This window comes from Artemia franciscana, chromosome 21 (assembly GCF_032884065.1).
Source record: "Artemia franciscana chromosome 21, ASM3288406v1, whole genome shotgun sequence".
NCBI classification, from domain to species: Eukaryota; Metazoa; Arthropoda; class Branchiopoda; order Anostraca; family Artemiidae; genus Artemia; species Artemia franciscana.
The window spans coordinates 29,123,224-29,146,374 of NC_088883.1; the positions used below are offsets into that span (position 1 = coordinate 29,123,224).

General features: G+C 36.5%; 1 protein-coding gene across 1 annotated transcript in view; it reads left to right on the top strand.

Moving 5' to 3' along the window:
* Nucleotides 1-1,900: 1,900 nt before the first annotated feature.
* LOC136040804 (pH-sensitive chloride channel 2-like) overlaps nt 1,901-23,151 on the top strand; it is a 62,115-nt gene continuing 40,864 nt past the window's right edge. The window contains exons 1-4 of the mRNA XM_065725134.1: nt 1,901-2,087; nt 6,425-6,587; nt 14,284-14,513; nt 17,393-17,475. Coding sequence (XP_065581206.1) covers nt 2,062-2,087; nt 6,425-6,587; nt 14,284-14,513; nt 17,393-17,475 — 502 coding nt within the window. The 5' untranslated portion in view covers nt 1,901-2,061. The remainder of the gene's footprint in view (nt 2,088-6,424; nt 6,588-14,283; nt 14,514-17,392; nt 17,476-23,151) is intronic.

The window sequence follows — 23,151 nt, forward strand, 5'->3', positions numbered from 1 at the left end:
TAATCAAGATCAGTTAGATCTGAAATCCTGAATAAGAAGACTGCAACACTGAGTAAAATCGAAGAGTAGGCTCATCCATATTCTACTTCAAACTTAAATAGGAATTTGCCAGTTTCTTTGCTGAAGACTCAAACTAACCCCACTAACCTGACATAGTATGCCATTATCATTTAACATATTTCAGCTGCATTCAGTCATAATCCAAGATTTTTCAAGGTTTCTGGTGTATGACAGAGTCGAAGGTGACAATAAAGTCCAGGAGCATCAAGATCAGGGGGCAGTTTAACCTTTTAAACTGCCAGATAAAGAAATAGTCATAAAGAAAAGATGTCATAAAGATGTCATGTCATAAAAGATGTCATAAAAGATGTAAAGATGTCATATCATAAAGAGAAGATGTTATCGTTAGTGACTCCACCTTTCTTAAGATCAGTTTGAGTGTTTCTTGATCTCTTCCCTCCTTTGCTCCTTCAAAACAGCTCAAGAGTAAGGACCAAAATATTTCGATCACAATATCAATGAGCTTTATTCTATGGTAGTTTTTGCATTCAATTTATCCCCTTTTTCATAGAAAGAGTGAATGACTGATGTCTTTTTTCCGGAAAAGTAGTAGTCACTTTGAACTCTTTAACAATGCCATAGTGCTCTTCATCAGTGACTTCAGGGCATTGTTTGTATTGCTTTAGGTGAAGGTCATCTTTACCTGAGGTTTTGTGGTTCTTCAGAGCTTTGATCACTTTTAGCATTTTTGATCTGGTCGGAACCTTCGTTGCAAAAGCCTTGGGATTTTTGGGATTTTAAGGGAAAACATCAGGAGCTGAAGATGGGAATAGGTCGAGTACGGCCTGAAAACGATCATTATATATTTCCAAATACTGCTTCTGACAGCTGATGACTTTTCCTGATCTTATTTTGACTATTTCTGAGAAACTTACATTCTCACTGGCTATTTTTGAGTCTGAGAAAGCTTGCAGGATTAAATAAAGTAACGAAATTCTGGTAAAACTTGCGTTTATCTCTTGAATAGTTTCTTTCTCTAACAATAAAGCATCACCTTCCTACACTATTCCCATTGAAAACTTGGTTTTTGATTTGTGTAGTTTTATTTATCATGATATCTATAAAAAATGGAAAAGGAAATCACTGTAACAACTAAGATCAAACAGTTCGTGGTAGCAAACTGTAAGTGAAGAGGGTCTCGGCTCAGTAGTAACCGAAACTAAAAAAAAACTTAGAGCTTTGATATCTGTAGACGCATCAAAAGAATTGGCTTTTCATGCTTATTCCATTAGGATTCACTAAAATCCACTTCTTTGGTGTGGTAGCTATAACACGCAAGTATCTCTTTTTGCATCTGATATATTTTAGCTAGCTATGAATACAACCCCCCTCCCCCGCTCCAAAAAAATCTTGTATATATGCTACTATTATAGTCTCGTTCCTACCCTTTCAAGCCCCAATCACGATGATATTTTACTAATACTGAGATCTAGCTGATACTAATCTGACCCAATCAGAATTTTTCAGTTAATCAGAACATTTTATTAAAAGTTTAATTGGTTCAGATTAGTACTGGATAAATCTTGATCTTACGAAAATACTACTATAAATTACTTTTTTCTACTTTTATTTCTACTACCTTCTAAAAGTCTTATTTCTTAATTTTTGAAAATACGCTGTCTTTTGTAATTTAATGCCAGGATTATTAAAGGTTTTGAAGATGCACTTAAATATCAAATAAAGCTGAGATACCACGCGTTTATAACCACAAAATAATTTTGGATTTTTTCCACCCACGCAATAAATTGATTTATGAGTCACCACTACTGCAGTGTGTGTTCAATCATAATCAAACACTAAACAATTTTATTACGACTTTATATCATTATCGACGTCAAACACTTGAATTAACAAATTTGATGAACAAATATCCCAGATTGAGATTATTTTAATCCGAGAAGTAATTAAAAGACATATTTATTGTCCAAGGTAGCAAAACTTTCCTTAGTCTCTGTTATCTTGTGCTAAGTGTTAAAGCTTGAAAATCTCAGTTAGTCGGAGATGTTTCATTGGTTTTTACTTTTGATGTAAGTTCTTATACTTTGTTTTAGCTGTGTTTACCCTTATTTGAAATCAGGGAAAATGTTGGATTACTGACAGGGAGGGGCCATTGTCGAGGTTCTCAAGTTGCTAGTAGGTCATTTCTGTTTACCATGCAGGCTAGAGTAAGGGAGGGGATGTAATCTTTTGGATCCATGCATCCAGAAAAACACATTTTTTCAAAATTTAGAATAATTCCCATTTACGTCATCTAAGTTTATAAGGACGTTTAAGTGTTAAAAGTTTCAAACACATTTAAGTGCTTTTGGTTGTGATGATCAGGGCCGTTACAAATGGGTGGAGGGAGACGGCCCCCTAATGTTTTTTTGGGACCTGGTAAAAAATTATTTTGTTCGGTTCACGAAAAAAATAGATATGTCGTTTAGAAAAATCTACGATTTGGCCGGTAAACGTAGCAGTTTTACCGACTCCGCGATTTTACATAATTTTACAGATGGTGCCAAAATTTTCCATTTGGTTAAACAGGGAGCATGAAAATAGTAACATGATATATAACGAAATTGGTAGATACAGCGGTTTTACCGACTCGTGCAGTGATTTTAAGCGTCGTATTCTGCCATTATGCTAATTATTGATAGAAAAAAAAAACTATCGGTAAAAATAACCAGCCAGTCGATAAAATTCCTTGCTCCCTCAAACATTTTGGCGAGTAATGACCCTGGCGATGATTCCACTTGTTTGAAATCAGAGTTTATTTTTGATGACGATCGGGGTGCGGCCGCAACTGAATTTTTGAAATTGAGGTTTACCTACATGCACCTGCAGCGGGACCAGACATTTCTACCTCACCTGGCATCCGAACAAAGTTGAGTTCTGCTGGTAGGCTATTTAGCACGCATTGTTTAGGACTGGCTTTTGGGGCTAAGCCAAAAAACCTAGAAGTTCTTAAATATTATTCCAAAATCTGGAGTACATTTCATATAATTTGTATTTTCTCCCAAAACCTCAAGATGTCATGATGGGTGACCAGCGTTTAATGACCCAGAACATACCCCCCCCCCCTTACAAGGAAAATACCCCTCCCCCCGGAAAACAACCACGAAAAATTTCTCCGCTGAACATATCCATGTGGAAAATGCCCCTCATGGAAAACAGCCCATACAGAAAATATTCCACATGGAAAATCTCCCCTGGAAAATACCCCCCCCCCCTCTGGAAAATACCACCCTCACGCGGCTGGTTGGTCTCCAATCCCCTTGGACTTTAAAAGGAAGGGAAGGGTGTTTTGGGTCCAAGCTCTAATCAAGTCTAGAAAGCTTTAACGCTTATAAATCTCAAACATTTTCCATTTAATTTCCCAATTTTATACGGGTTTTACGTTTTACCCTCTGAAATTTATGTCTCCCACGGGAGAAAAATGGTGGGTGTGTACCTGATTAGCCTTATATACGATATGGCTGAAATTTAAGGAACTTTTGATTTTCTGTAACTAAAACAGGAATATGAAATGGCTCGCTGGCATGTACATGGCACGGCTCACTCGCTGAAATGGTTCGTGAAAAATGGCTTGCAGGCATGTACATTACCTGATTATCCGTTTGCTAAATTACTTCCTAAAGTGGTGTTCACTTGTATGTCTAGCTGAACTTGTATGCTTAAGCAAGTAAATGGCCGGATTTACATGTATAGGTGTGGAAGCCTTGCACGACTTTCATGTGATCACCGCTTTTTATAAGCTTTTTTTCTTATTACCTTTTTTTAACTTTTCTTAAATGATTTATCAAACAGTTTGCAGTAACAAAGTGTAAGTAAAGAGTGACCCGGCTAAATGGTAACTAGATCTATAAGAAATCAGAATTTTGATACCAACAGATATATCACAAAATTGACTTATTATGCTGATTCCAAATATATAAATTTAATTAAGTTTACCCTTACCCACCAAAGGCTACGAGCCTAAGAAAATTTGCCCGATTTGAGAAAAAGGGAGAAACGTCCCTAATAATCATAGAATGTTAATGAAAATCACACTATCAAATTCAGCGTATCAAAGAATCCTACTCTAGAGATTTCAACCTCCTATCTGCAAAAATGTGTGATTTCGTATTTTTTTTTTGCCAGAAGAAAGACACGGATACGTGTTTATATCTTTTTTTCTTTTGTTTTTTTGTTTTCTCCAGAGGTGATCCTATCAACCCAGTGGCCCTAGAATATTGGAATAGGGCTCATTTAAGCGGAATTGAAAAGCTCTGATGCCCTTTTTTAGTAACCAAAAGATTCGAAAACTATGTCCCCCACGCGCCCCTAATTTCCAAGTTATAAAAATTCCCTAATTCCAAGTTATAAAATTTGCCCTTGGTGTACGTATAGTATTTGTTGTTGGGAAGCATGCATGCATTTTTGGGGTGGTGGAGCGAACAGATTTTATACTGGTGGATTTTGCACGAGGAGAAATTTCTATGGAGAGGGAAGTTTCCAGGTTGTTTTTCAGGGGAAATTTTACACTAGGGGAATTTGCAAAGATTTCTATGCAAAATTCTTCTTATGCCTGTTTTTCTCTTTGCCAACTCAGTTCTACGCGTGAAGATGTTAAGGTAATTGTTCGTGGTGAGTTGTCACCAAAAACCCAGTTCTAGGCGTGAAGATGTTAAGGGTAATTGTTCGTGGTGAGTTGTCACCAAAATTGAATTGGATAAAGGACATATCCATGGGGAGAGGAATTTTTTCGTGGAGGTGGAGCCAGATTTCATGGCATTTTTTATAAAACAATCAGAAATTAAATAAGGAACAAGCTTTTTCAGTTGAAAGTAAGGAGCAAGATTTAAACTTAAAGCGAACAGAAATTAATACTTATTTGAGAGGGATTGTCCCCTCTTCTACACCTCACTCTTTACGCTAAAGTTCAAATTTTGTCTCAACACTTGAAGAATGACTCCTGAAACACAAGGTTCGTTTAATTAGAACATTAAGAAGCTTTTTTAAAAGTACTAAGAAACTTTTGCGTGAAAAGTGAGGTGTTGAGGAGGGGGAAACCCTCTCACATAAGTAATAACTCCTAGTTTCGTTTTAAGTTTTAATGTTCCTCCTAACTCTCAGTTGAAAAAAAACATGGTTTTTACTTAATTATATCACTAGAAGGATTCTTCGTTTTTAACCTAAAAATAACTATAATCCTGTCTCCTCCTTAATAGCAATTAAATAAAAAAAAGGTCTTTTAATTGAAAGTAAGGAGCGATATTAAAACTTAAAACGAACAGAAATTAACCCATATATTTAAGGGGCTGTCCCCTCCTCAACGTCCCGCTTTTTACACTCAAGTTTGACTGTTTCTCTCAACTCTACTTTTTAAAACAGTTTTAAAACTATATTCTTTGGATAAAAGCTAAAGCGCACACTTCTCTGATTCAAAGTATAGACTTTCTGAAGTTACAACACAGTTACACAATCAGAAGCTAGATAGTGACTGGATTGGATATAAAAATACTATTGCTAAATTTTCTCATTTCTTGAATATTCAGTGAGAAAAAATTATTATAATAAAAAAACCTGACTAATCCCCTCTCTAGATCAGAAAAAGATACATTAAAATGATTACCATGATAAATCCTGAGTATTTAATTAAAAGTGATTTCAAGTTAATAGAGGTTTAAAATTGGCTAAGTAGGTTTAAAACACCAATTTTCAGAAAATCTATTTGAATAAGAACTTGTATTTGCTTGGTGGATTAGTTCTGCTGGTCGATCATAGAGTGGTTTTCTCATTGCTTAAGTGATTTTCTATGCTGATTCGTTAGGTTTAGCTACATTAAGTATTACGTTTCAAAATTAAAAAATGTTCTTTCGCACCAGGCTAACATAAAATTCTTAAAACCATTATCTAAAATAGCAAACTATTCAAAAAATAAAAACATGGAATGAAGGTAGAGATTCAAGCTCTGATAAATGTTTAAAGGCCTTCTAGATAAGTTCATCGATCTTCTTTCAAAAATTTTGATAGCTTAGCCAAGAACTCCATTCTTTTGCTGTGCTACTATGTTGACTTGTCAATTACGCAGCAACATATTACGCAATTATACGCATATTACGCAACATATTACGCATTACGCAGCAACATATTACGCAGCAACATACTACGAGCAACATATTATGAAGAGCTCGAATCATCTTAGCTCAGCGTACATTACGGATAGAATTTGCTTCCAAACATTACAGTATATAACCTTATAGTCTAAAATTTTGCTAGTGTGAATAGTTGTACAGCGTAGCGCAAAAGAGTCAAAAACTATTTTACGTTCTTACATCAAGTATCTCCTATTATGGACTGGTAAATTTCAAATTGTCGTACAAATTCATTTATCTTGAAGGACAATCGTTGCTGCTGAGCGTATCAATGAAGTAGAACTGTTTTACAACCTTACTGACCCCACTGTTTATGATTTACGACGTCGGCCTGACAGCGAGGGTCCTTTGTTGGTGGAGTTAGAAACTACTGTAGTGCTACTCACAGGGATACAAACCCAAAGCTCTGTAAGTATCTTCTCTATTTACTTAAGACTACAAGACAATATAAAATCCGATATGTTCCATTCGCAATTGATTCTGATTCCAATTTAAGAAGTCACAATTTCTCCTTTGTCGCTGACGGGTACAGTAATCATCGTCAATGCCTGAAGCCAAGCAGAACAGCACTGCTCTCTTCAGCCACCTTGCAGTCAGATCCATACCTTTGACACCCAAAATCAAGCAGCAACACGGTATTTAGAACAATGTTGCTCTTTTTTGCGGGCGTAAAGTATGCACCCAGCTTTAAAAAAAACCCTTCCTGTTTTACCTGTTTTAACCCTTTCGCACACCCTTCCTGTTTACCTTCCCCAGATTTCTCCAGGTACCCATTTAGAGCTGGGTCGACCCAGCTTTTTGTGAGAACCAAAACAAAATATCCATTAGTAATCTATGAGCAACATTTTCGTACGCATTGTGAGTAACATTCCAGAAGGTTGTCATCCGCCTCTATCGTCAAAATTAGCTCTCAGAATCAGATTTTTCTGGTAAGATTGTTCCAACTTCACATGTCCTACAGATCCAGGAAAGCTATTTTGTTGTAACATGTGATGCTTCACTTTTACGGAGAGTAAGACCGCTATAGATTGCTATTCCTCTAATTTTAATGCAGTCAAATTTTTGAATAATTTAACATCCCAATTAACAAATTCAACCTCTGCCACAGATAAAAAGTCAATCTCAACCATAGTAATGTCAAAAAATCAGTTTTCAACTATAATTAAAACCAACTTTTACCCTCGAACATGCAACGTACAATTGTCCATGGGAAAAACAATCAGTATTAAGATCTATACCACATTTTTCTAATGATTGACCTTGAGCTTTGTTAATGGTGATTGCAAATGCTAATCGAATTGGGAATTGCAATCTTTTAAATTGTTGGAATCATGGGAATGCGAGGAATAAGAACAGCCTCACCCTCAAAAGGCCGTGTCAAGATTGTGGCCTCTATTAGGTTTTCCATTGTTTTTTTTACGGCAAGTCGCGTGCCATTGCAAAGCTTTGGTGGGTTGATATTTCTTAAAAGTATTATTGGTACGCCTATTTTTAGTTGTAGCACGTGTGGTGGAAACCCTGAAAGATCTTTGGAATTTAAAAATTCAGATGGATAATTAACCGCTTCATTTGGTTCCAAAACTGTGTCGACTGACTTGTAAAGGACTGCCTGGTCTCGAATCTTGGTCAAAACAATATTGTTGATTTCGTGGACGTCTATATTTTTGGGTGCGAGAATCGCTCTTTCACTTAGCCATTTATTATTTTTATAATTTTTTAGAATATTCGGAAATACTTTTTCAATCAATTCATTTTTGGACGTCACTAAATTACAGAAATCAGCAGGTAGTTGTATACGTCCTGAAATTGAGTCTACTGGGAGCTTTCCGTTTCCAATTGCCAGCAATTGATCTGAAAATGTTTGACCAGAGTCATCGTTTCGCAATCGGACACGCATATTTGTTGTTAATTTTAATATTTTTACGTGTGCCCATAAATTAGAATTTTTCAGGCAAGCATTCACTTCGTCTGCAGGAGTTGATCTAGGTATTATAGGTAATGTTTGCCTGAAATCTCCCGCAAGCAATATTAATGTGCTGCCAAAGGGTTTCGAATTCCCTCTTAAATCTTTCAAGCATTGATCCAGAGCCTCGAGCGATTTTGTGTGTGCCATTGTGCACTCATCCCAAATAATAAGTTTGCATTGCTGCAATACTTTACCCATCCCAGATGATTTGGAAATATTGCACGTGGGAGTTTCTGTAGAATGCAAATTCAGAGGCAATTTCAAAGCGGAATGAGCAGTTCTTCCACCAGGCAGCAATGTTGCGGCTATTCCGGACGACGCAATTGCCAACGCTATATCATTTTTTGATCGAATTGATGCCAGAATCAGTTTTATCACAAACGTTTTACCAGTACCTCCTGGCACATCCAAAAAGAAAATTTCTCCAACGTTGTTATCGACACAATGCATTATCGTATCATAAATGTCTTTTTGTTCCGACGTTAACTTGGAAATGTTATTTTGTACATACGACAATAGATCACTCGTACTGTAACTTTGTTCACGATCCAATTCTACACATGTCGAAACAGCAGCGATACGGTTAGGTGAAGGCATTCCCAAATCCTGAAGAGGTTTGTTTGCCATACGTACGCTCAAATAATCTATAATACCTAAAGTGTAGTTATAAATTTCTGATGTAAAATCAAAACTCATATCTGACGTCTCTAACTGTTTTCGATGGAGTATATCTTCGGACATTTTTGACTTATATTTTCCCCATAACTCTCTAGGAGCTGATGGAGATCAAGTTGTTAAAATGATGCCAAACAATGCACGAATTTGACTTGGGGTTGACGTTTCGCACGCGTCATTGATGCAGTTATCCCAGTGTTGGTCATTCTCCAATAAATTCAGAGCTTGGCATGCACTACGGTAAGTGTCATGTATAGCACCGTTTACAGTTCTCAAATACTCAAAGGATGTCGGACCGGGTACATTCATCAAAAGCAGGCGTAGAAAGAAGCATTCATGTTGATTGGGGTGAACGGTGTAGAGTCTTCCTATCGTGGTATCTTTGAAGATGGTAGGTTGGCTGTCGACTGACTTACCCTGTTTTCGACGTTCAAATACTTTATTTTTAGTATTCCACGTGTAATACGAAGGCACTTCAGTATACAGCAGTTTTTTTGCAAAAGAATCATTTTTGCAAAGCGAAAAAAAAGCTGTTAATGTTGTATCCGGTGGATTCAGGGCTCTTTGTTGCACGTTGGTTTCCGTGAAATAAACACGTTGACCATTCTGTAAATGTATCGCTAAGTGAACAACAGCTGGACTACGTTCATGTATCGGAAATGAAAGAATTCGCCAAACAGCTTCATTACTGCTTATGTATCTTCCAGCCTGATATTGTACGATTTCGTCGAAATCTTTGATTTCGGGCTGCAAGCCAAAAACTGCCATGTCACTGCCTATGTTGACGTATTTACATATGTATTTGATTGCCTTTACGGAGTTACAGTATTCAACGTTTATGTGTGCATTAAATGTTTTTGATAATAATGGGGAATATGGAACAACCCACTGGTTATCTACTTCGATGGTGGTACCGTTACGCTTCTTTATTATTGCTGTTTTACCGCCATCTTCAGTAGATCTTCTTCTATATTGTGTTTAACCATCATTGCCAGTAATTGTGTTTGATGCTAAAAGCCGAGGATATTGCTTTGTGCACCTTCCTTTGGCCATGCATGGTGAATTTTCGTTCAGTGCACCGCAAGGTCCATGTATCATATTTTTTACAATAATATCATGTAACCCCTTATCGACATTTTTATCAGGTATTTCGGCGGAAATCACATCATCAATTTCGTTCGAAGTAATTTTTTTATGTAGCCAGATTAGTATATGTGCGTGTGGCAAACCTCGTTTTTGCCATTCCACTGAGTACATCCAGCATCGCACTGACCCAAACACTTCAAGTTTTACTATATAGTTTATCAGTGATTTCAACTTTTGCCGGAAGACACGGGCCGTAATGTCATGCCTATGAGCCGCCGATTGTCCTTGAAGTAAAAGCTGCAGTATCTCGTCCCAAGATTGATTACATGTAAATGTAATAAATAAATCTGGACGACCATAGAGACTAACATACGCAATAGCATCTTGAGCATATTCATGCATATGACGGGGACTGCCAGCATATGACGAAGGTAAAATCGTTAATCTTCCAACGTTTATGGTATTACCGTCATTTATAACTGCATCTCGCAAATGAATGTATTGTTCAGAGCGGAGATTAGTCTGATTCAGGCGGATATATAGCAAACGTTCTGATTCAATTTTAGCATACATATCAACGACAAATTGGTGAAACAATTAACGGCATTTTAAAATATAATTTTCTTCATCCTTCCGATTCATTAGTCTATAGGAATAATAATGCATTGCACTGCATTTCTTATTCATTTCTTTGTTAGTAGCTGGTATCATTAATTTAATATTAAAGTTATAGCCGTCGGCTCCATCCCAAAAATGATAGGATATTGTAGGACATCGTAGCATCGATGAGTTTCAGCAATTCTTAACAACTGAGCGTTTCGCTTATGAAGAATAATATCTCGAGGTAAAAACTGATCACCGACCATAACGATTGCCACTTCGTCGATAGTTGGAGCATTGTATCTACGCACATGTTGGCCAGGAGGCGTTTTGTCAGCGGAAATAACAATTTTATGCGTATCAGTAGGCATCAAATCGATGGCTGTTTTGAACAGACGCACTAAATTATTATTTTCGTGGAAAAGATGTTGCAATTGGGAAACGATTGTCCTTTCAACGTTGGGAGAAATTTCGCAACGTGCATTCAATTCAGAATTTCTATCACTGATGAAGTACAATTGTAAAAATTTATGATTCTCACCTGAGAATGGTAGAAGGGACCCTGCTCTATGATAAATTTGCCCTTTTACTTTGAAAGTAGACATAAATTGATCTGGATTTTCGATTTGGGCTCCAAACGACGTCATTTGGAAACATGAGTTGTATTTTCTGATTTGTGACAAAAAACGCTTAGATTCTGACGTAGTTCCAGTAAAGAAAGTCTTCAATGGCTCTGGTGGTGCAGCCAATAGAGGAAGTTTAACTTTTCCTGAGGCGCAACACATTCCCATTGTTTCACCATTGAATTTCAAGGCCTTGCAATAGGGACAAATTTTAGACATTGTCCCGATTTGAACACATCTACTCAAGCTATAATCATCGACTGGGCTGTACCTGAACGCCAGGCGATAACTTTCAGGTTGCTCTGATTCCTCGGCACGCTTTCTTTTCTTACTTTCTCTATCAGCAGCAAGCCTGATTTCTTGCTGTTCTTGTGATTCCTCGGCACGCTTTCTTTTCTTACTTTCTCTATCAGCAGCAATCCTGATTTCTTGCTGTTCTTGTGATTCCTCGGCACGCCTTCTTTTTTCACTTTCTCTTTTAGCAGCAAGTCTGCTTTCGCGTTGCTCTGGTAGTTCCTCGGCACGCTTTCTGTTCTTTCTTTCTCTATCAGCCTCAAGCCTGTTTCCTTTCTGTTCTTTTGATTCCTCGGCACGCTTTCTGTTCTTTCTTTCTCTATCAGCCTCACGCCTGTTTCCTTGCTGTTCTTTTGATTCCTCGTCACGCTTTCTTTTCTGACTTTCTCTGTCAGCAGCAACTTTTTTGGCATAGACTCTTTGAGCATCTTCATCGGCTTTTGCCATTGTAAGTTCATCAGTCATTTTAAAGCTAAACATTAATAGATTTCTACATGAACATATATGTCTTAAATATCTTTAATGACGTCACCGTCATAGCAAAAATGACGACAACTAACTTCATGACGTCAGTCGACACAGAAACATGACGTCACCCGACAGACAGACACACAGACAGACAACTATATATATATATATATATATATATATATATATATATATATATATATATATATATATATATATATATATATATATATATATTCACAGGTGGGACATAGGGACACAACTACAATGGTGCGTAACTAATATGGCGCGTAACGACTTACGCGCGCGGGGGGTGCCACCCCAACAGCTAGTATATATATAAAGTTGTTCGTTTATGTGTCTGTCGACTGACGTCATGTTTGTTTGTCGACTGACGTCATATTTGTCGACTGACGTCATTATAAGGATTGAGCTGTATGTCGTCATGAATTTGTTTGTCGACTGACGTCATGTTTGTCAACTGATGAAATTACAGACCGGGACACCGGGACACAGGGAATATAAATGACGACCGGGACACTCTAAGAGAAATTACAGACTGGGACACCGGGACACAAATCACGACCGGGACACAGGGAATATAAACGACGACCGGGACACAGGGACACAACTACAACGGGGACGCCGGGGGCACAGGGAAGATATATAAATGACGACCGAGGCAGAGGGAATGTTTGAAGAGAAATTGCAGACCGGGACACCGGGACACAAATGACGACCAGGATACCGAGACACAGGGAATATAAATGACGACCGGGACGCTCAAAGAGAAATTGAAGACTGGGACACCGGGACAAAAATCACGACCGGGACACAGGGAATGTAAACGACGACCGGGACACAGGGACACAACTACAACGGGGACGCCGGGGGGCACAGGGGGGATATATAAATGACGAACGGGGCACAGGGAATGTTCGAAGAGAAATTACAAACTTAGACACCGGGGCACAAATGACGACCGGGACACCGGGACACAGGGAATATAAATGACGACCGGGACACTCAAAGAGAAATTACAGACTGGGACACCGGGACACAAATGACGACCGGGACACAGGGAGTATAAATGATGACCGGGACACAGGGACACAACTACAACGGGGACGCCGGGGGGAACAGGGGGATATATAAATGACGACGGGGACACAGGGAATGTTCGATTAGCAATCACCATATATATCTATCTATATTCACAGGTGGGACACAGGGACACAATTACAATGGCGCGTAACTAATATGGCGCGTAACGACTTACGCGCGCGGGGGGGGGCTTGGTGGGAGGTGCGAAGCGCCCCCACCAACTAGGTGTTGGGGTGGCGCGAAGCGCCACCTCAACAGCTAGTTTATTATATTTATTTATTACATGTTTGTTATTTTCTAGTAAAAAAAAGAGAAAATAAAAATTTTAAGATGAAGGAAACAAATGGGGTTAATGCCAGTAGAACAAAAAGATAAAATAAAATGAAACGGATATTTCGCCTGTATGTATAAAAACAACCACAAACAAACAATGAGAACACTGAAGTAACTCTACTTAGCTCCTGTGGTGATCAATCACAATAGCATCGATTAAATATTGTTTAGTTTTAACTTTTTCACTAGATTTTGCTTAGTTTTATGTTTTGGATTTTATATTTGTCTTTAGCGTTAAAGACGCCTTTTTCTATACAGGCGAAATATCTGCGTCGTTTTACTTTGTCTTTTTCTCTACTGACTGTAGTCCCGTTTGTTGCTTTGGATCTTTCATATATTTCTAGTACTTTGAGCTAAAATAACGACATTCATAATGTTTTTTAGAACCTTTTATAGTTACCCATCACTTGCAATTGTAAGGTACATTCATCCCAAGTACAATATACAATGCAAGATGATCGAATTTCTTATTCTCGTCCTTTGGAAAGTCCATTACTATAGAAGGGGGAAGCAGAATACGTTGATAGAATATGGAAACCGAACGTTTCTCAACGTTCACCGAACGTTTCTGGACGTTTACCTAACAGCAACTGAACTTTGCCATTCGATAGAATATGTAAAATACAGTTTGCTTGCACATTGATCTAGTAACAACGCATACACATTTATTGCCAGAGTGGGAGCTTTTTTCCCCCAAAAGCAATAGATTATACACTAAAACCAAGGGGCAGTTTTGAAAATAACAGAAAAAACAAGAACCAATTTAAAAACCCCCTACTTCGGCTAATCTAAACTAAAACGCTACAGGATAGCCCTCATTAGGTGGGAAACTGTTCAGTAAGAGAAACTTCACTAAATGAAGACTAATGATGACGCTAACATCAAAGCTAAAATGACGACATTCACAATATTTCTCAGAACCTTCCATAATTACCCATCACTTTCAATTTTTAAGGTACTTTCATCCCAGCTACTGATCGAATATACATGGCACGATGATCGACTATCTTATTCTCGTCCTGTGGAAAGTCCATTACTACTTAAGGGGGAAGCAGAGTACTCTGATAGAATATGGAAACCAACTATATATGTAATCAATGAAAGAGGTTCCTCGATTATAGATATACCAGCATCAAATATATTAGTTAATGTAAGATCAGATGGGATGGTATCTTATTCATATAGGTATGGTATTCTATTTCTTCTATATTGTGCTACGTTTTTTGTTTTGCTTCTTTACTACACATTCCCAAAGTAATGCACCAATTAGGCTGAAAGGGACCAATTTGGTAGGGATGACCCAGCAATCATAATTGTCCTTTTTGAGAAGAAATAGGGATAAACAATTTTGATTATTTTTGCTCTTAAACCATTATTTATAGAGTTCAAGTTCAAGTTCTATTTATTTCAATAAATAAGCAATAGTAGAGACAATATCTGAAAGGGCTCAATAGCCCGTTATTTGGGAAACACCTCACAATAACTAATGAAACTTGACATACTAAACTTGCCTGAATTTGAATTGGCAAGGAATCAACTCCCTAGCAGTTTCCCTGCAAACGGCGATCTTCCTGTCACCCGACAATTAAAACAAAATAAAATATTGCCAACGTCATTGAGGATTCAACTCTAGCTAAACAACACCCAAGAAATGTATACAATCTTAGAATAACTAACACTTGTTTATTACTTGCTCTTAATAAAAAAAAACTTTTTATCTGCTTCTTAAAGGAACCAAGTGTTCGTGATTACCGGAGCTCAGCAGGATTCAAGTTCCAAACACGCCCCAAATTCAGGGCCAGACTAAAGTCTTAACGAACCGAGGGAGTAATCAGCATTACTACATCCTTCCAGTTACGAAATGTATACGGATTTAATTCCCTTACTTGTTAATGTAATCAAGAACATTCAGCTAATATTTACATGATCAAATAATATAGTCAAAGAAGATTTATTCATCATTAAATGCAAATACAATATTACACTATTATGTTTCCCCAAAGGCTCTTTGACCTGTAAAGAAGGGGAAAGACAAACGAGTTAGTTACTCGAAGAAAAAAAAAACATCACTCGCAAAATCACAGAGAGAAGATTTGAAAAATCAAAATAAAGATCAGGGAGCACAAAAATTAAACAGGTTGAATAGATTAAATAAAATAAATAATTTAAAAAACTCAAATGAATCCAGCACAAAAAAAAGAGAATAACAAAACATAAGAAAATAACCCCTAAGAAGCCAAACATTAATTTTTTTTTAGAATAGCCTAGAAATTTGACCTTTTAGCTGATTCAGGTATCATATTCCATAAATTGCTACTTGTCATTAAATGATGAGAATCTGACGTTACAGACGAATTAAGAGGAATCTGAAGATGATTTTTTACATTATGACGATTATAATAAGTTTGATAAGAGGTAAAAGACAGCGGAACACTTAAGGGCTGAGGGAGGTCATCATGAGGCTGAGAAAAGCAAAACATAAAATCGAGGGTATACAGTGATTAGAAATCGAGTAAAGTAATAACCATTCAAAAATTGGTTTCCAAAATCCGGTTTCTAGCTTTATTTTACGGCTTAGAAAGCGTCTTTAAAAGAGAGAAGACATCAGTACAATTGGACAGTAGGAATCATAAAATTGGATTAAGCAGTGAAAAGTGGCTATAGCATCTGTATTATATGCAAAATGTCTCAACTCTGTCTTAGACATAGTTACTTTTTAAGTTTGTTAACATTTCGCTTTAGTGATATGATTGTAGTTTAACGTTATAATTATAACCTTGCGCAGCAAGACCCGAGTCGATCCCGGACAAAATGTTTTTTTTTTTTAACATTCAGCTGTTGTGGTAAGGAATAGCAGGAAATAGGAGAAGGTGCATTAGAGGTGATGATGGAAGATTTCTTGGAAAGAGAGCAGACGGTGGTCGAGGCCAAACTAACATCTGGAAGCACTTGAAAGCTAAAATTGTAATAGAGATGAATGAAGATGGTAATTTTGATACTAACATATGAAAGATATACCTCTGTATAAATAAAGTAACCGGTAAAAATTTAACGAAGACAGTGAAAAATTATGCTTGGAATGCTTGAATATTTCAGCTACATGTCTAGAAGTCTTTATCAATTAAAAAAAGAAAAAAAGAAGCTAGACTGAAAGGCTAAATGCCAGAGAATAAAATAAAGAGAAATATTCTAAACGACATAAAGTGAAGAGGAAAAACACTAAATAGCATAATATAAAAAAAAACAATATATGTTGTTTTGAAACATTGCACTCCAATTTAGTGATACAAACTATCAAACAGGGCATTAATAGCTTGTAAGTCAAATGAGTTGAGTTTGGTATTTTCTTGAGAGATTCCAATAAATGAAGTATGTTAAATAATAAAATGAAATACAAATATGACATAAGATTGTATAGTTGTATGATAATTAACTAGTAAACAAATGATTAAAAATAAACAAAAAGTTTCACTGAACTTGCTTTATAGTTAAAATAAAGTAAGCTGACGTTTTTATAACCCCCTGCTGTTGAAATTTCTCTGTCGATAGGCAAATTAGATCTATGTTTATGAATGCAACAAAGATAAAAAGATAGATGCTTGCTCTCTACTTCCCTGTTGAATAGTGTGCTTCGATTCTAATGATTATCCTTCGTGACGTCAACCGTTATATTTGTTTAAGCCAAGCAAATTATATCTTATGGATATATTGATGGGGAAGCCAAGTAACTACGCTATTTTCTACTCGTTATTGTACATTTGTTGTAGTTGCTGTGTCAAGTTTCTAACCACTAAAAACAGAGAAATTTTTTTGACTCATTTTTTTGCGTCATGGGAAGACATTTAATTAAGAATTAAATGGTATATTTATCTTTTAACTCGAAAATAAATGTAAATGTCCAAAAAACAGCGAAAGTGAATAAATTTGAGCATTTAAAGCATTGTTATTGGTACTAAGTTAGTGTAACACTTAGTGTATTTAGTAACACTTAGTGCTACTAAGTGTTATTGCAATATTTCAACACTAACCTTACCTTTCATAATTCATATTTCTTTTTTCTTTAGGGTAAAATCGGAAGTTTATTGCGCTTTAGATCTTGGCAAATTTCCGTTTGACAAACAAAACTGCAGTATCTTCTTTGAAAGTTGTAAGTAATCTTCAGTTTCTAGTAGCTAAAACTAAAAGTAGTTTTAGTTAAAGTTACTATAAAAAATTACTATAAAGTTACGTTCAAGTTACTAAAAGTAAGAAGTCACTCTTTCAATGCTTGTTATCCCTTAAGATAACTTCTCCTTCTGTATTGGTTGAACGAATTTCCAGTGTAATTCCAATGAACTTCGTATGAACGATCTGGAGCTGAATAGAAACGACTTCTATCTAATTTGGGTAATGATAGCGCATTTGCATGCATCAGACCTGATAAAACTCTCTACTCAGATAAAAGCCCGTTTTTAGGCGGTAGAGGTACCTCGTCCACATCCCACCAAACAACGCCGCAAGGATCCTCACATATTTAAATCCTTCGGAAAACTGCTAAGAAGTCCTCTTAAAAAGTACCCAGGAAGGAATGAAGCAATAAGCGAACGCCTCCTCAGTTACAACCTCAATCCTAATGAGGTCCTTTCTATAGCCCTGGACAGGGCTATTAGAGAAGATTGACAGCCGTGTCAACTGGTTTTCACACCACTGGTGTGAATCTGCTGAGCAAGAGTGTTAAGTCAGGTCAAGCCTGTCTACGGTGCTTTAAAGGAACAAAGACACCGATTGGGAAAATTGAATCTCCTGCATAAAAGTTCCTAGTTACAGAGAATTAAACTGTGTTTTCAAAATATTAAAACCATTAGAAGTTGGAGCATCCAGCTAGGATCACGTAAATCTATTCTTGAAGTAATCAGTATTTTTTATTCAATATATCACTGCACTGATATAAGATCGGTTTTCTTTTCTTACATGCTATGCTTGCTCCCCGTTTTGTGGAGCTTCTATTAAAAATTTAAACCTGCTGCCAGTACCAACAAATTATAGTGAATTGCAGTATGTATATACAGCTGTACTGCCTACGATAAATATCAAATCCCTACACAAACGGAGCAATCACTAGAAAAAGAAAATGAAACATTTGTACACAATTAGAATAAATAAATACAACTAAAGAATATTATCAGTAAAGAACTGTTTTGAAGGTACTCTTACCAGTAAATTGCTTCCCCTACTGCTCATTTTTTTCGTGCACGATTACATTCTTAGCAACCCTATCAAGGCCATATCTAGGATATTTGTTCAGTTTTTTTCAGAGGGAGGGGTTGAAAACCAAACCTCAAAATTGTTTTTCAGCGTTTTTATTACTTTTTACGAGTTGGATTTTTTTTGGGGAGGGGCCTCGAAAACCCTAGCCCTTCCTCTGAACACGGCCTTGAACCCCGTACAGTGAAGTCAAGGAATTATTGCAACTCCAAAGAAGCAGCAGAGGCAATTATTACGATTACTTACAAAAACAACGTCAAATATCCGTGGGTAACAATCGACATCACAATGGCAAAAGAGCGAGCAAAAACGGGATGTCAAATGTGTTTTACACCCCAGCTAGGATGTGACTATGAAACTTAAATTTTAATGCAGCTAGTAGACTGCACTTTTTCTTAATGGCAAAAAATTTCTTTGAAAGTTGTCATTTGACACAAAGATTTGAAAAAAATTAAATAATCACGTATTCACAGAGAGAAGAGAAAAAATAGAAGAAAAGAAAATGTAAATAAAATAAAAACTATAGAAAACAAAACTAAACGGACTAACAGATTGAATAGACTAAATAAATTAAGTAGATCAGTAGATAAAATAGACTCCAATGAAATAATATATATATATATATATATATATATATATATAATATATATATATATATATATATATATATATATATATATATATATATATATATATATATATATATATATATATCTATATATATAAAAATAAGTTGTCTGTCTGTCTGTGGATCAGGTGACGTCATGTTTCTGTGTTGACTGACGTCATGAAATTAGTTGTCGTCATTTTTGCTTTGACGGTGACGTCATTAACGGTATTTGAACGCAAAACCGCGCAGTTAGATGAAAATCCACCTGGACAGCGAGAGTCAAAACATATCAAAACTGAAAATGATAGCGATGATGATTGGGTTTGGGATTTTGACTGGGATAAGGTCATCAATGCCTACCAGATTTAAGTTAAAAAAACAAAGGTTCGTCGATATGTACTTCATAGTGACGCTGAAAAATAAAGAAGAAAAAGAAAACTGAAAAAAGAAAAAAGGTAAAAAACTAAAAAAAACTAAAAAGAAAAAACACTCAAAGAGAAATTACAGACCGGGACACAAATGACGACCGAGACAGAGGGAATATAAGTGACGACCGGGAACCTCAAAGAGAAATTACAGACTGGGACACCCGGACACAAATCACGACCGGGACACAGGGAATATAAATGACGACCGGGACACAGGGACACAACTACAACGGGGACGCCAGGGGCACAGGCGGGATATATAAATGACGACCGGGACACAGGGATTGTTCGAATAGAAATTACAGACCGGGACACCGGGACACAAATGACGACCGGGACACCGGGACACAGGGAATATAAATGACGACCGGGACACTCAAAGAGAAATTACAAACTGGGACACCGGGACACAAATGACGACCGGGACACAGGGAATATAAATGACGACCGGGACACAGGGACACATCATTAGAATAATGAGGTATAGATCTGAATACGGATTGTTTTTCCCATGGACAATTATATGTTGCATGTTCAAGAGTCAGTAAACCTGACAATATGTTTATATGCACAGACAATGGGACAGCGAAGAATGTTGTATATTCGCATGTTTTACGTAGTTAAAAACATATATTTATATCTATCTCTATTCACAGGTGGGACACAGGGACACAACTATAATGGCGCGTAACTAATATTGCGCGTAACGACTTACGCACGCGGGGGGGCTTGGGGTGTGCGAAGCGCCCCACCAACTAGGTGTTGGGGTGGCGCGAAGCGCCACCCCAAACAGCTAGTATATATATATTTATGTATATATATATATATATATATATATATATATATATATATATATATATATATATATATATATATATATATATACATATATATATATATACATACATACATATTCATATATATATACACACATATACACATATAAAAATAGATAAAATAACTTCTATGAAGCCAAAGCATTTTTAATTCATTTTTTTGAACAAACCGAATGAGTGGCACCTTCGAGCTGATTCGGGCGACTTATTCCATACAATATGACTCTCAATTAAAGGATCAAAATCTGAACTTACACAAGGAATAAAAGGAACTTGAATATGATTTTTGGAATTGCGAAGATTATAATTTTTCTCATCAGAGGTGAAAGATGGCGGAACACTTAGGGGATGGGGGAGGTCACCATGAAGCTGAGAAAAGTAAAACATGCACACGAAAGAATATACAGTGACTCGAGATCAAGTAATGGGATAACTCTTGAACGGTTAGTTTCCTTAATGAGGTTTCTAGCTTTTTGTAAACCTTATAAAGTGGTTTTAACAATGAAGGAAAGGTTGACATCCATGCTATTGGACTGTGAGAAACGTAAGATCGGATCAAGGAGTGAAAAAGGATTTCCAAAATTGATCCAGGGAAAATATGTTTGAGTTTCCTTAAGATACCGAGACTCCTGTATATTTTCATTTTAATCAAATCAATGTGACGTTTGAAAGACAAGTTTTCATCAACAAGAATGCCCAAAAAACGAACATATCGATCGTTAGGTCTATGAATTATCCCAATTGGCAGATGAATTTCTGATAACTGGGGATAAATCTGAGAAACATGCGAAAATATAAGAAAACTGGACTTGGAAAAATTTATTGTAAGATAATTAGCATCAAGCCCTAAAATTACTCTCTCAAACAAATTTTCCAAATTTAACCGAAGCTCAGATTCACAGTTTCCCGAAGTGACAAGTATGCTATCATCAGCAAAACAAACAAGGACATCAGATGATGGTGAACTATAGCTGTCACTATGGGCAAGGGAAGGTTTAGGGTGGTTAATTAGCATATAATATTGGTTTAGTTTTTTTTTTTTTAACAAATATATGAAATACTAAAATAAATAAAATTTTTCAGAAACTAGAAATAACCGATATCTTCAAAAATTTTACGAAGCAATGTATTTGGAAGTTATGTCTACTCAGAAGCTTTACAAGTAATTTAATTTAAATTGGTAAGATTATCTACCTCCCATGTTGTTGGGCTAAGCTTATTCGAAAATATATAATTATAATAGTTATGGCGATGGTTGAATGTAACTGCATACCTGCTTGCAATTAAACAAAAAAAAAGTTTTTTTTTTAAATGAAAGTGAAAAGCGACATTAAAACTTAAAACGAACAGAAATTACTCCGTATATGAAAGGGCTTTTTCTCCTCAACGCCCCGCTCTTTACGCTAAACTTTGACTCATTCTCTTAACTCTACTTTTTAAAACAGTAAAAAACTTTAGCGTAAAGAGCGGGGCGTTGAGGAGGAAAAGCCCATTTCATATACGGAGTAATTTCTGTTCGTTTTAAGTTTTAATGTCGCTCCTTACTTTCATTTAAAAAACTTACGAAAAAATGAAATTTGCATATTAATTTTTTTGGCTAAATGGCTTTTTCATAGTTTTAATCGGAAGATTTTGAGAAAAAAGGAGCGAGGGAGGAGGCCTTGTTGCCCTCCAATTTTTTTATTACTTAAAAAGGCATTAACTTTAAATTTTTTACGAACGTTTTCGTAAGAAAAAATATACGTAACTTACGTAGTGAACTTCTAACTTACGTAGTGAACGAAGTGTATTCGTATGTTTTTATTGCGTATATGAGGGGGCTCGCCCCTCGTCGATACCTCGCTCTTTACACTAAAGCTTAAATTTTGTCTCAATTCCTTAAGAATGACCCCTGAATCACAAAGGCCGTAGAATAAGTAGTTGTGATTACTAACAATACTTTAGCGTAAAGAGCGACGTATTATGAGAAGGTAAACCCCTCATATGCGTTATAATGTCTGTTCGTTTTCAGTTTTAATACTGCTCCTCACTTTTAGTAGAAAAAAACTTTTCATATTTATTTTTTCATTGTTTTTTTAAATAATACTAGAAAATCCTGCGCCCCCTCCATTGAAAGTCTCTTCCCCCATGGGAAGTTCTTCCATGGAAAGATCCTCCCACGTAACCCCTCCCCTCAACTCCCCCAACCCAAAAAATCTCCCTGAAAACATCTGTACATTTCCCAGTAACCATTACTATATGTAAACTCAGGTCAAAGTTTGTAACTTGCAGCCCCTCCCACGGGGACTGCGGGGGAGTAAGTCGTCCCCAAAGACATACTTATTATGTTTTTTGACTATGGTGAATGAAATGGTTATCTCAGAATTTTGATCTGGTGACTTTGGGGAAAAAATGAGCATGGGAGGGGGGCTAGGTGCCCTCCAATTTGTTGGTCACTTAAAAAGGGCACTAGAACTTTTAATTTCCGTTAGAATGAGCCCTTTCGTGACATTCCAGGGCCACTGAGTCGATACGATCCCCCCTGAAAAAAAAACCAAATAAACACGCATCCGTGATTTGTCTTCTGGCAAAAAATGCGAAATTCGAGATTTTTGTAGATAGGGGCTTGAAACTTCTATAACAGGGTTCTCTGATACGCTGAATCTGATGGTGTGATTTTCGTTAATCATATGACTTTTAGGGTATGTTTCCCCCTATTTTCTAAA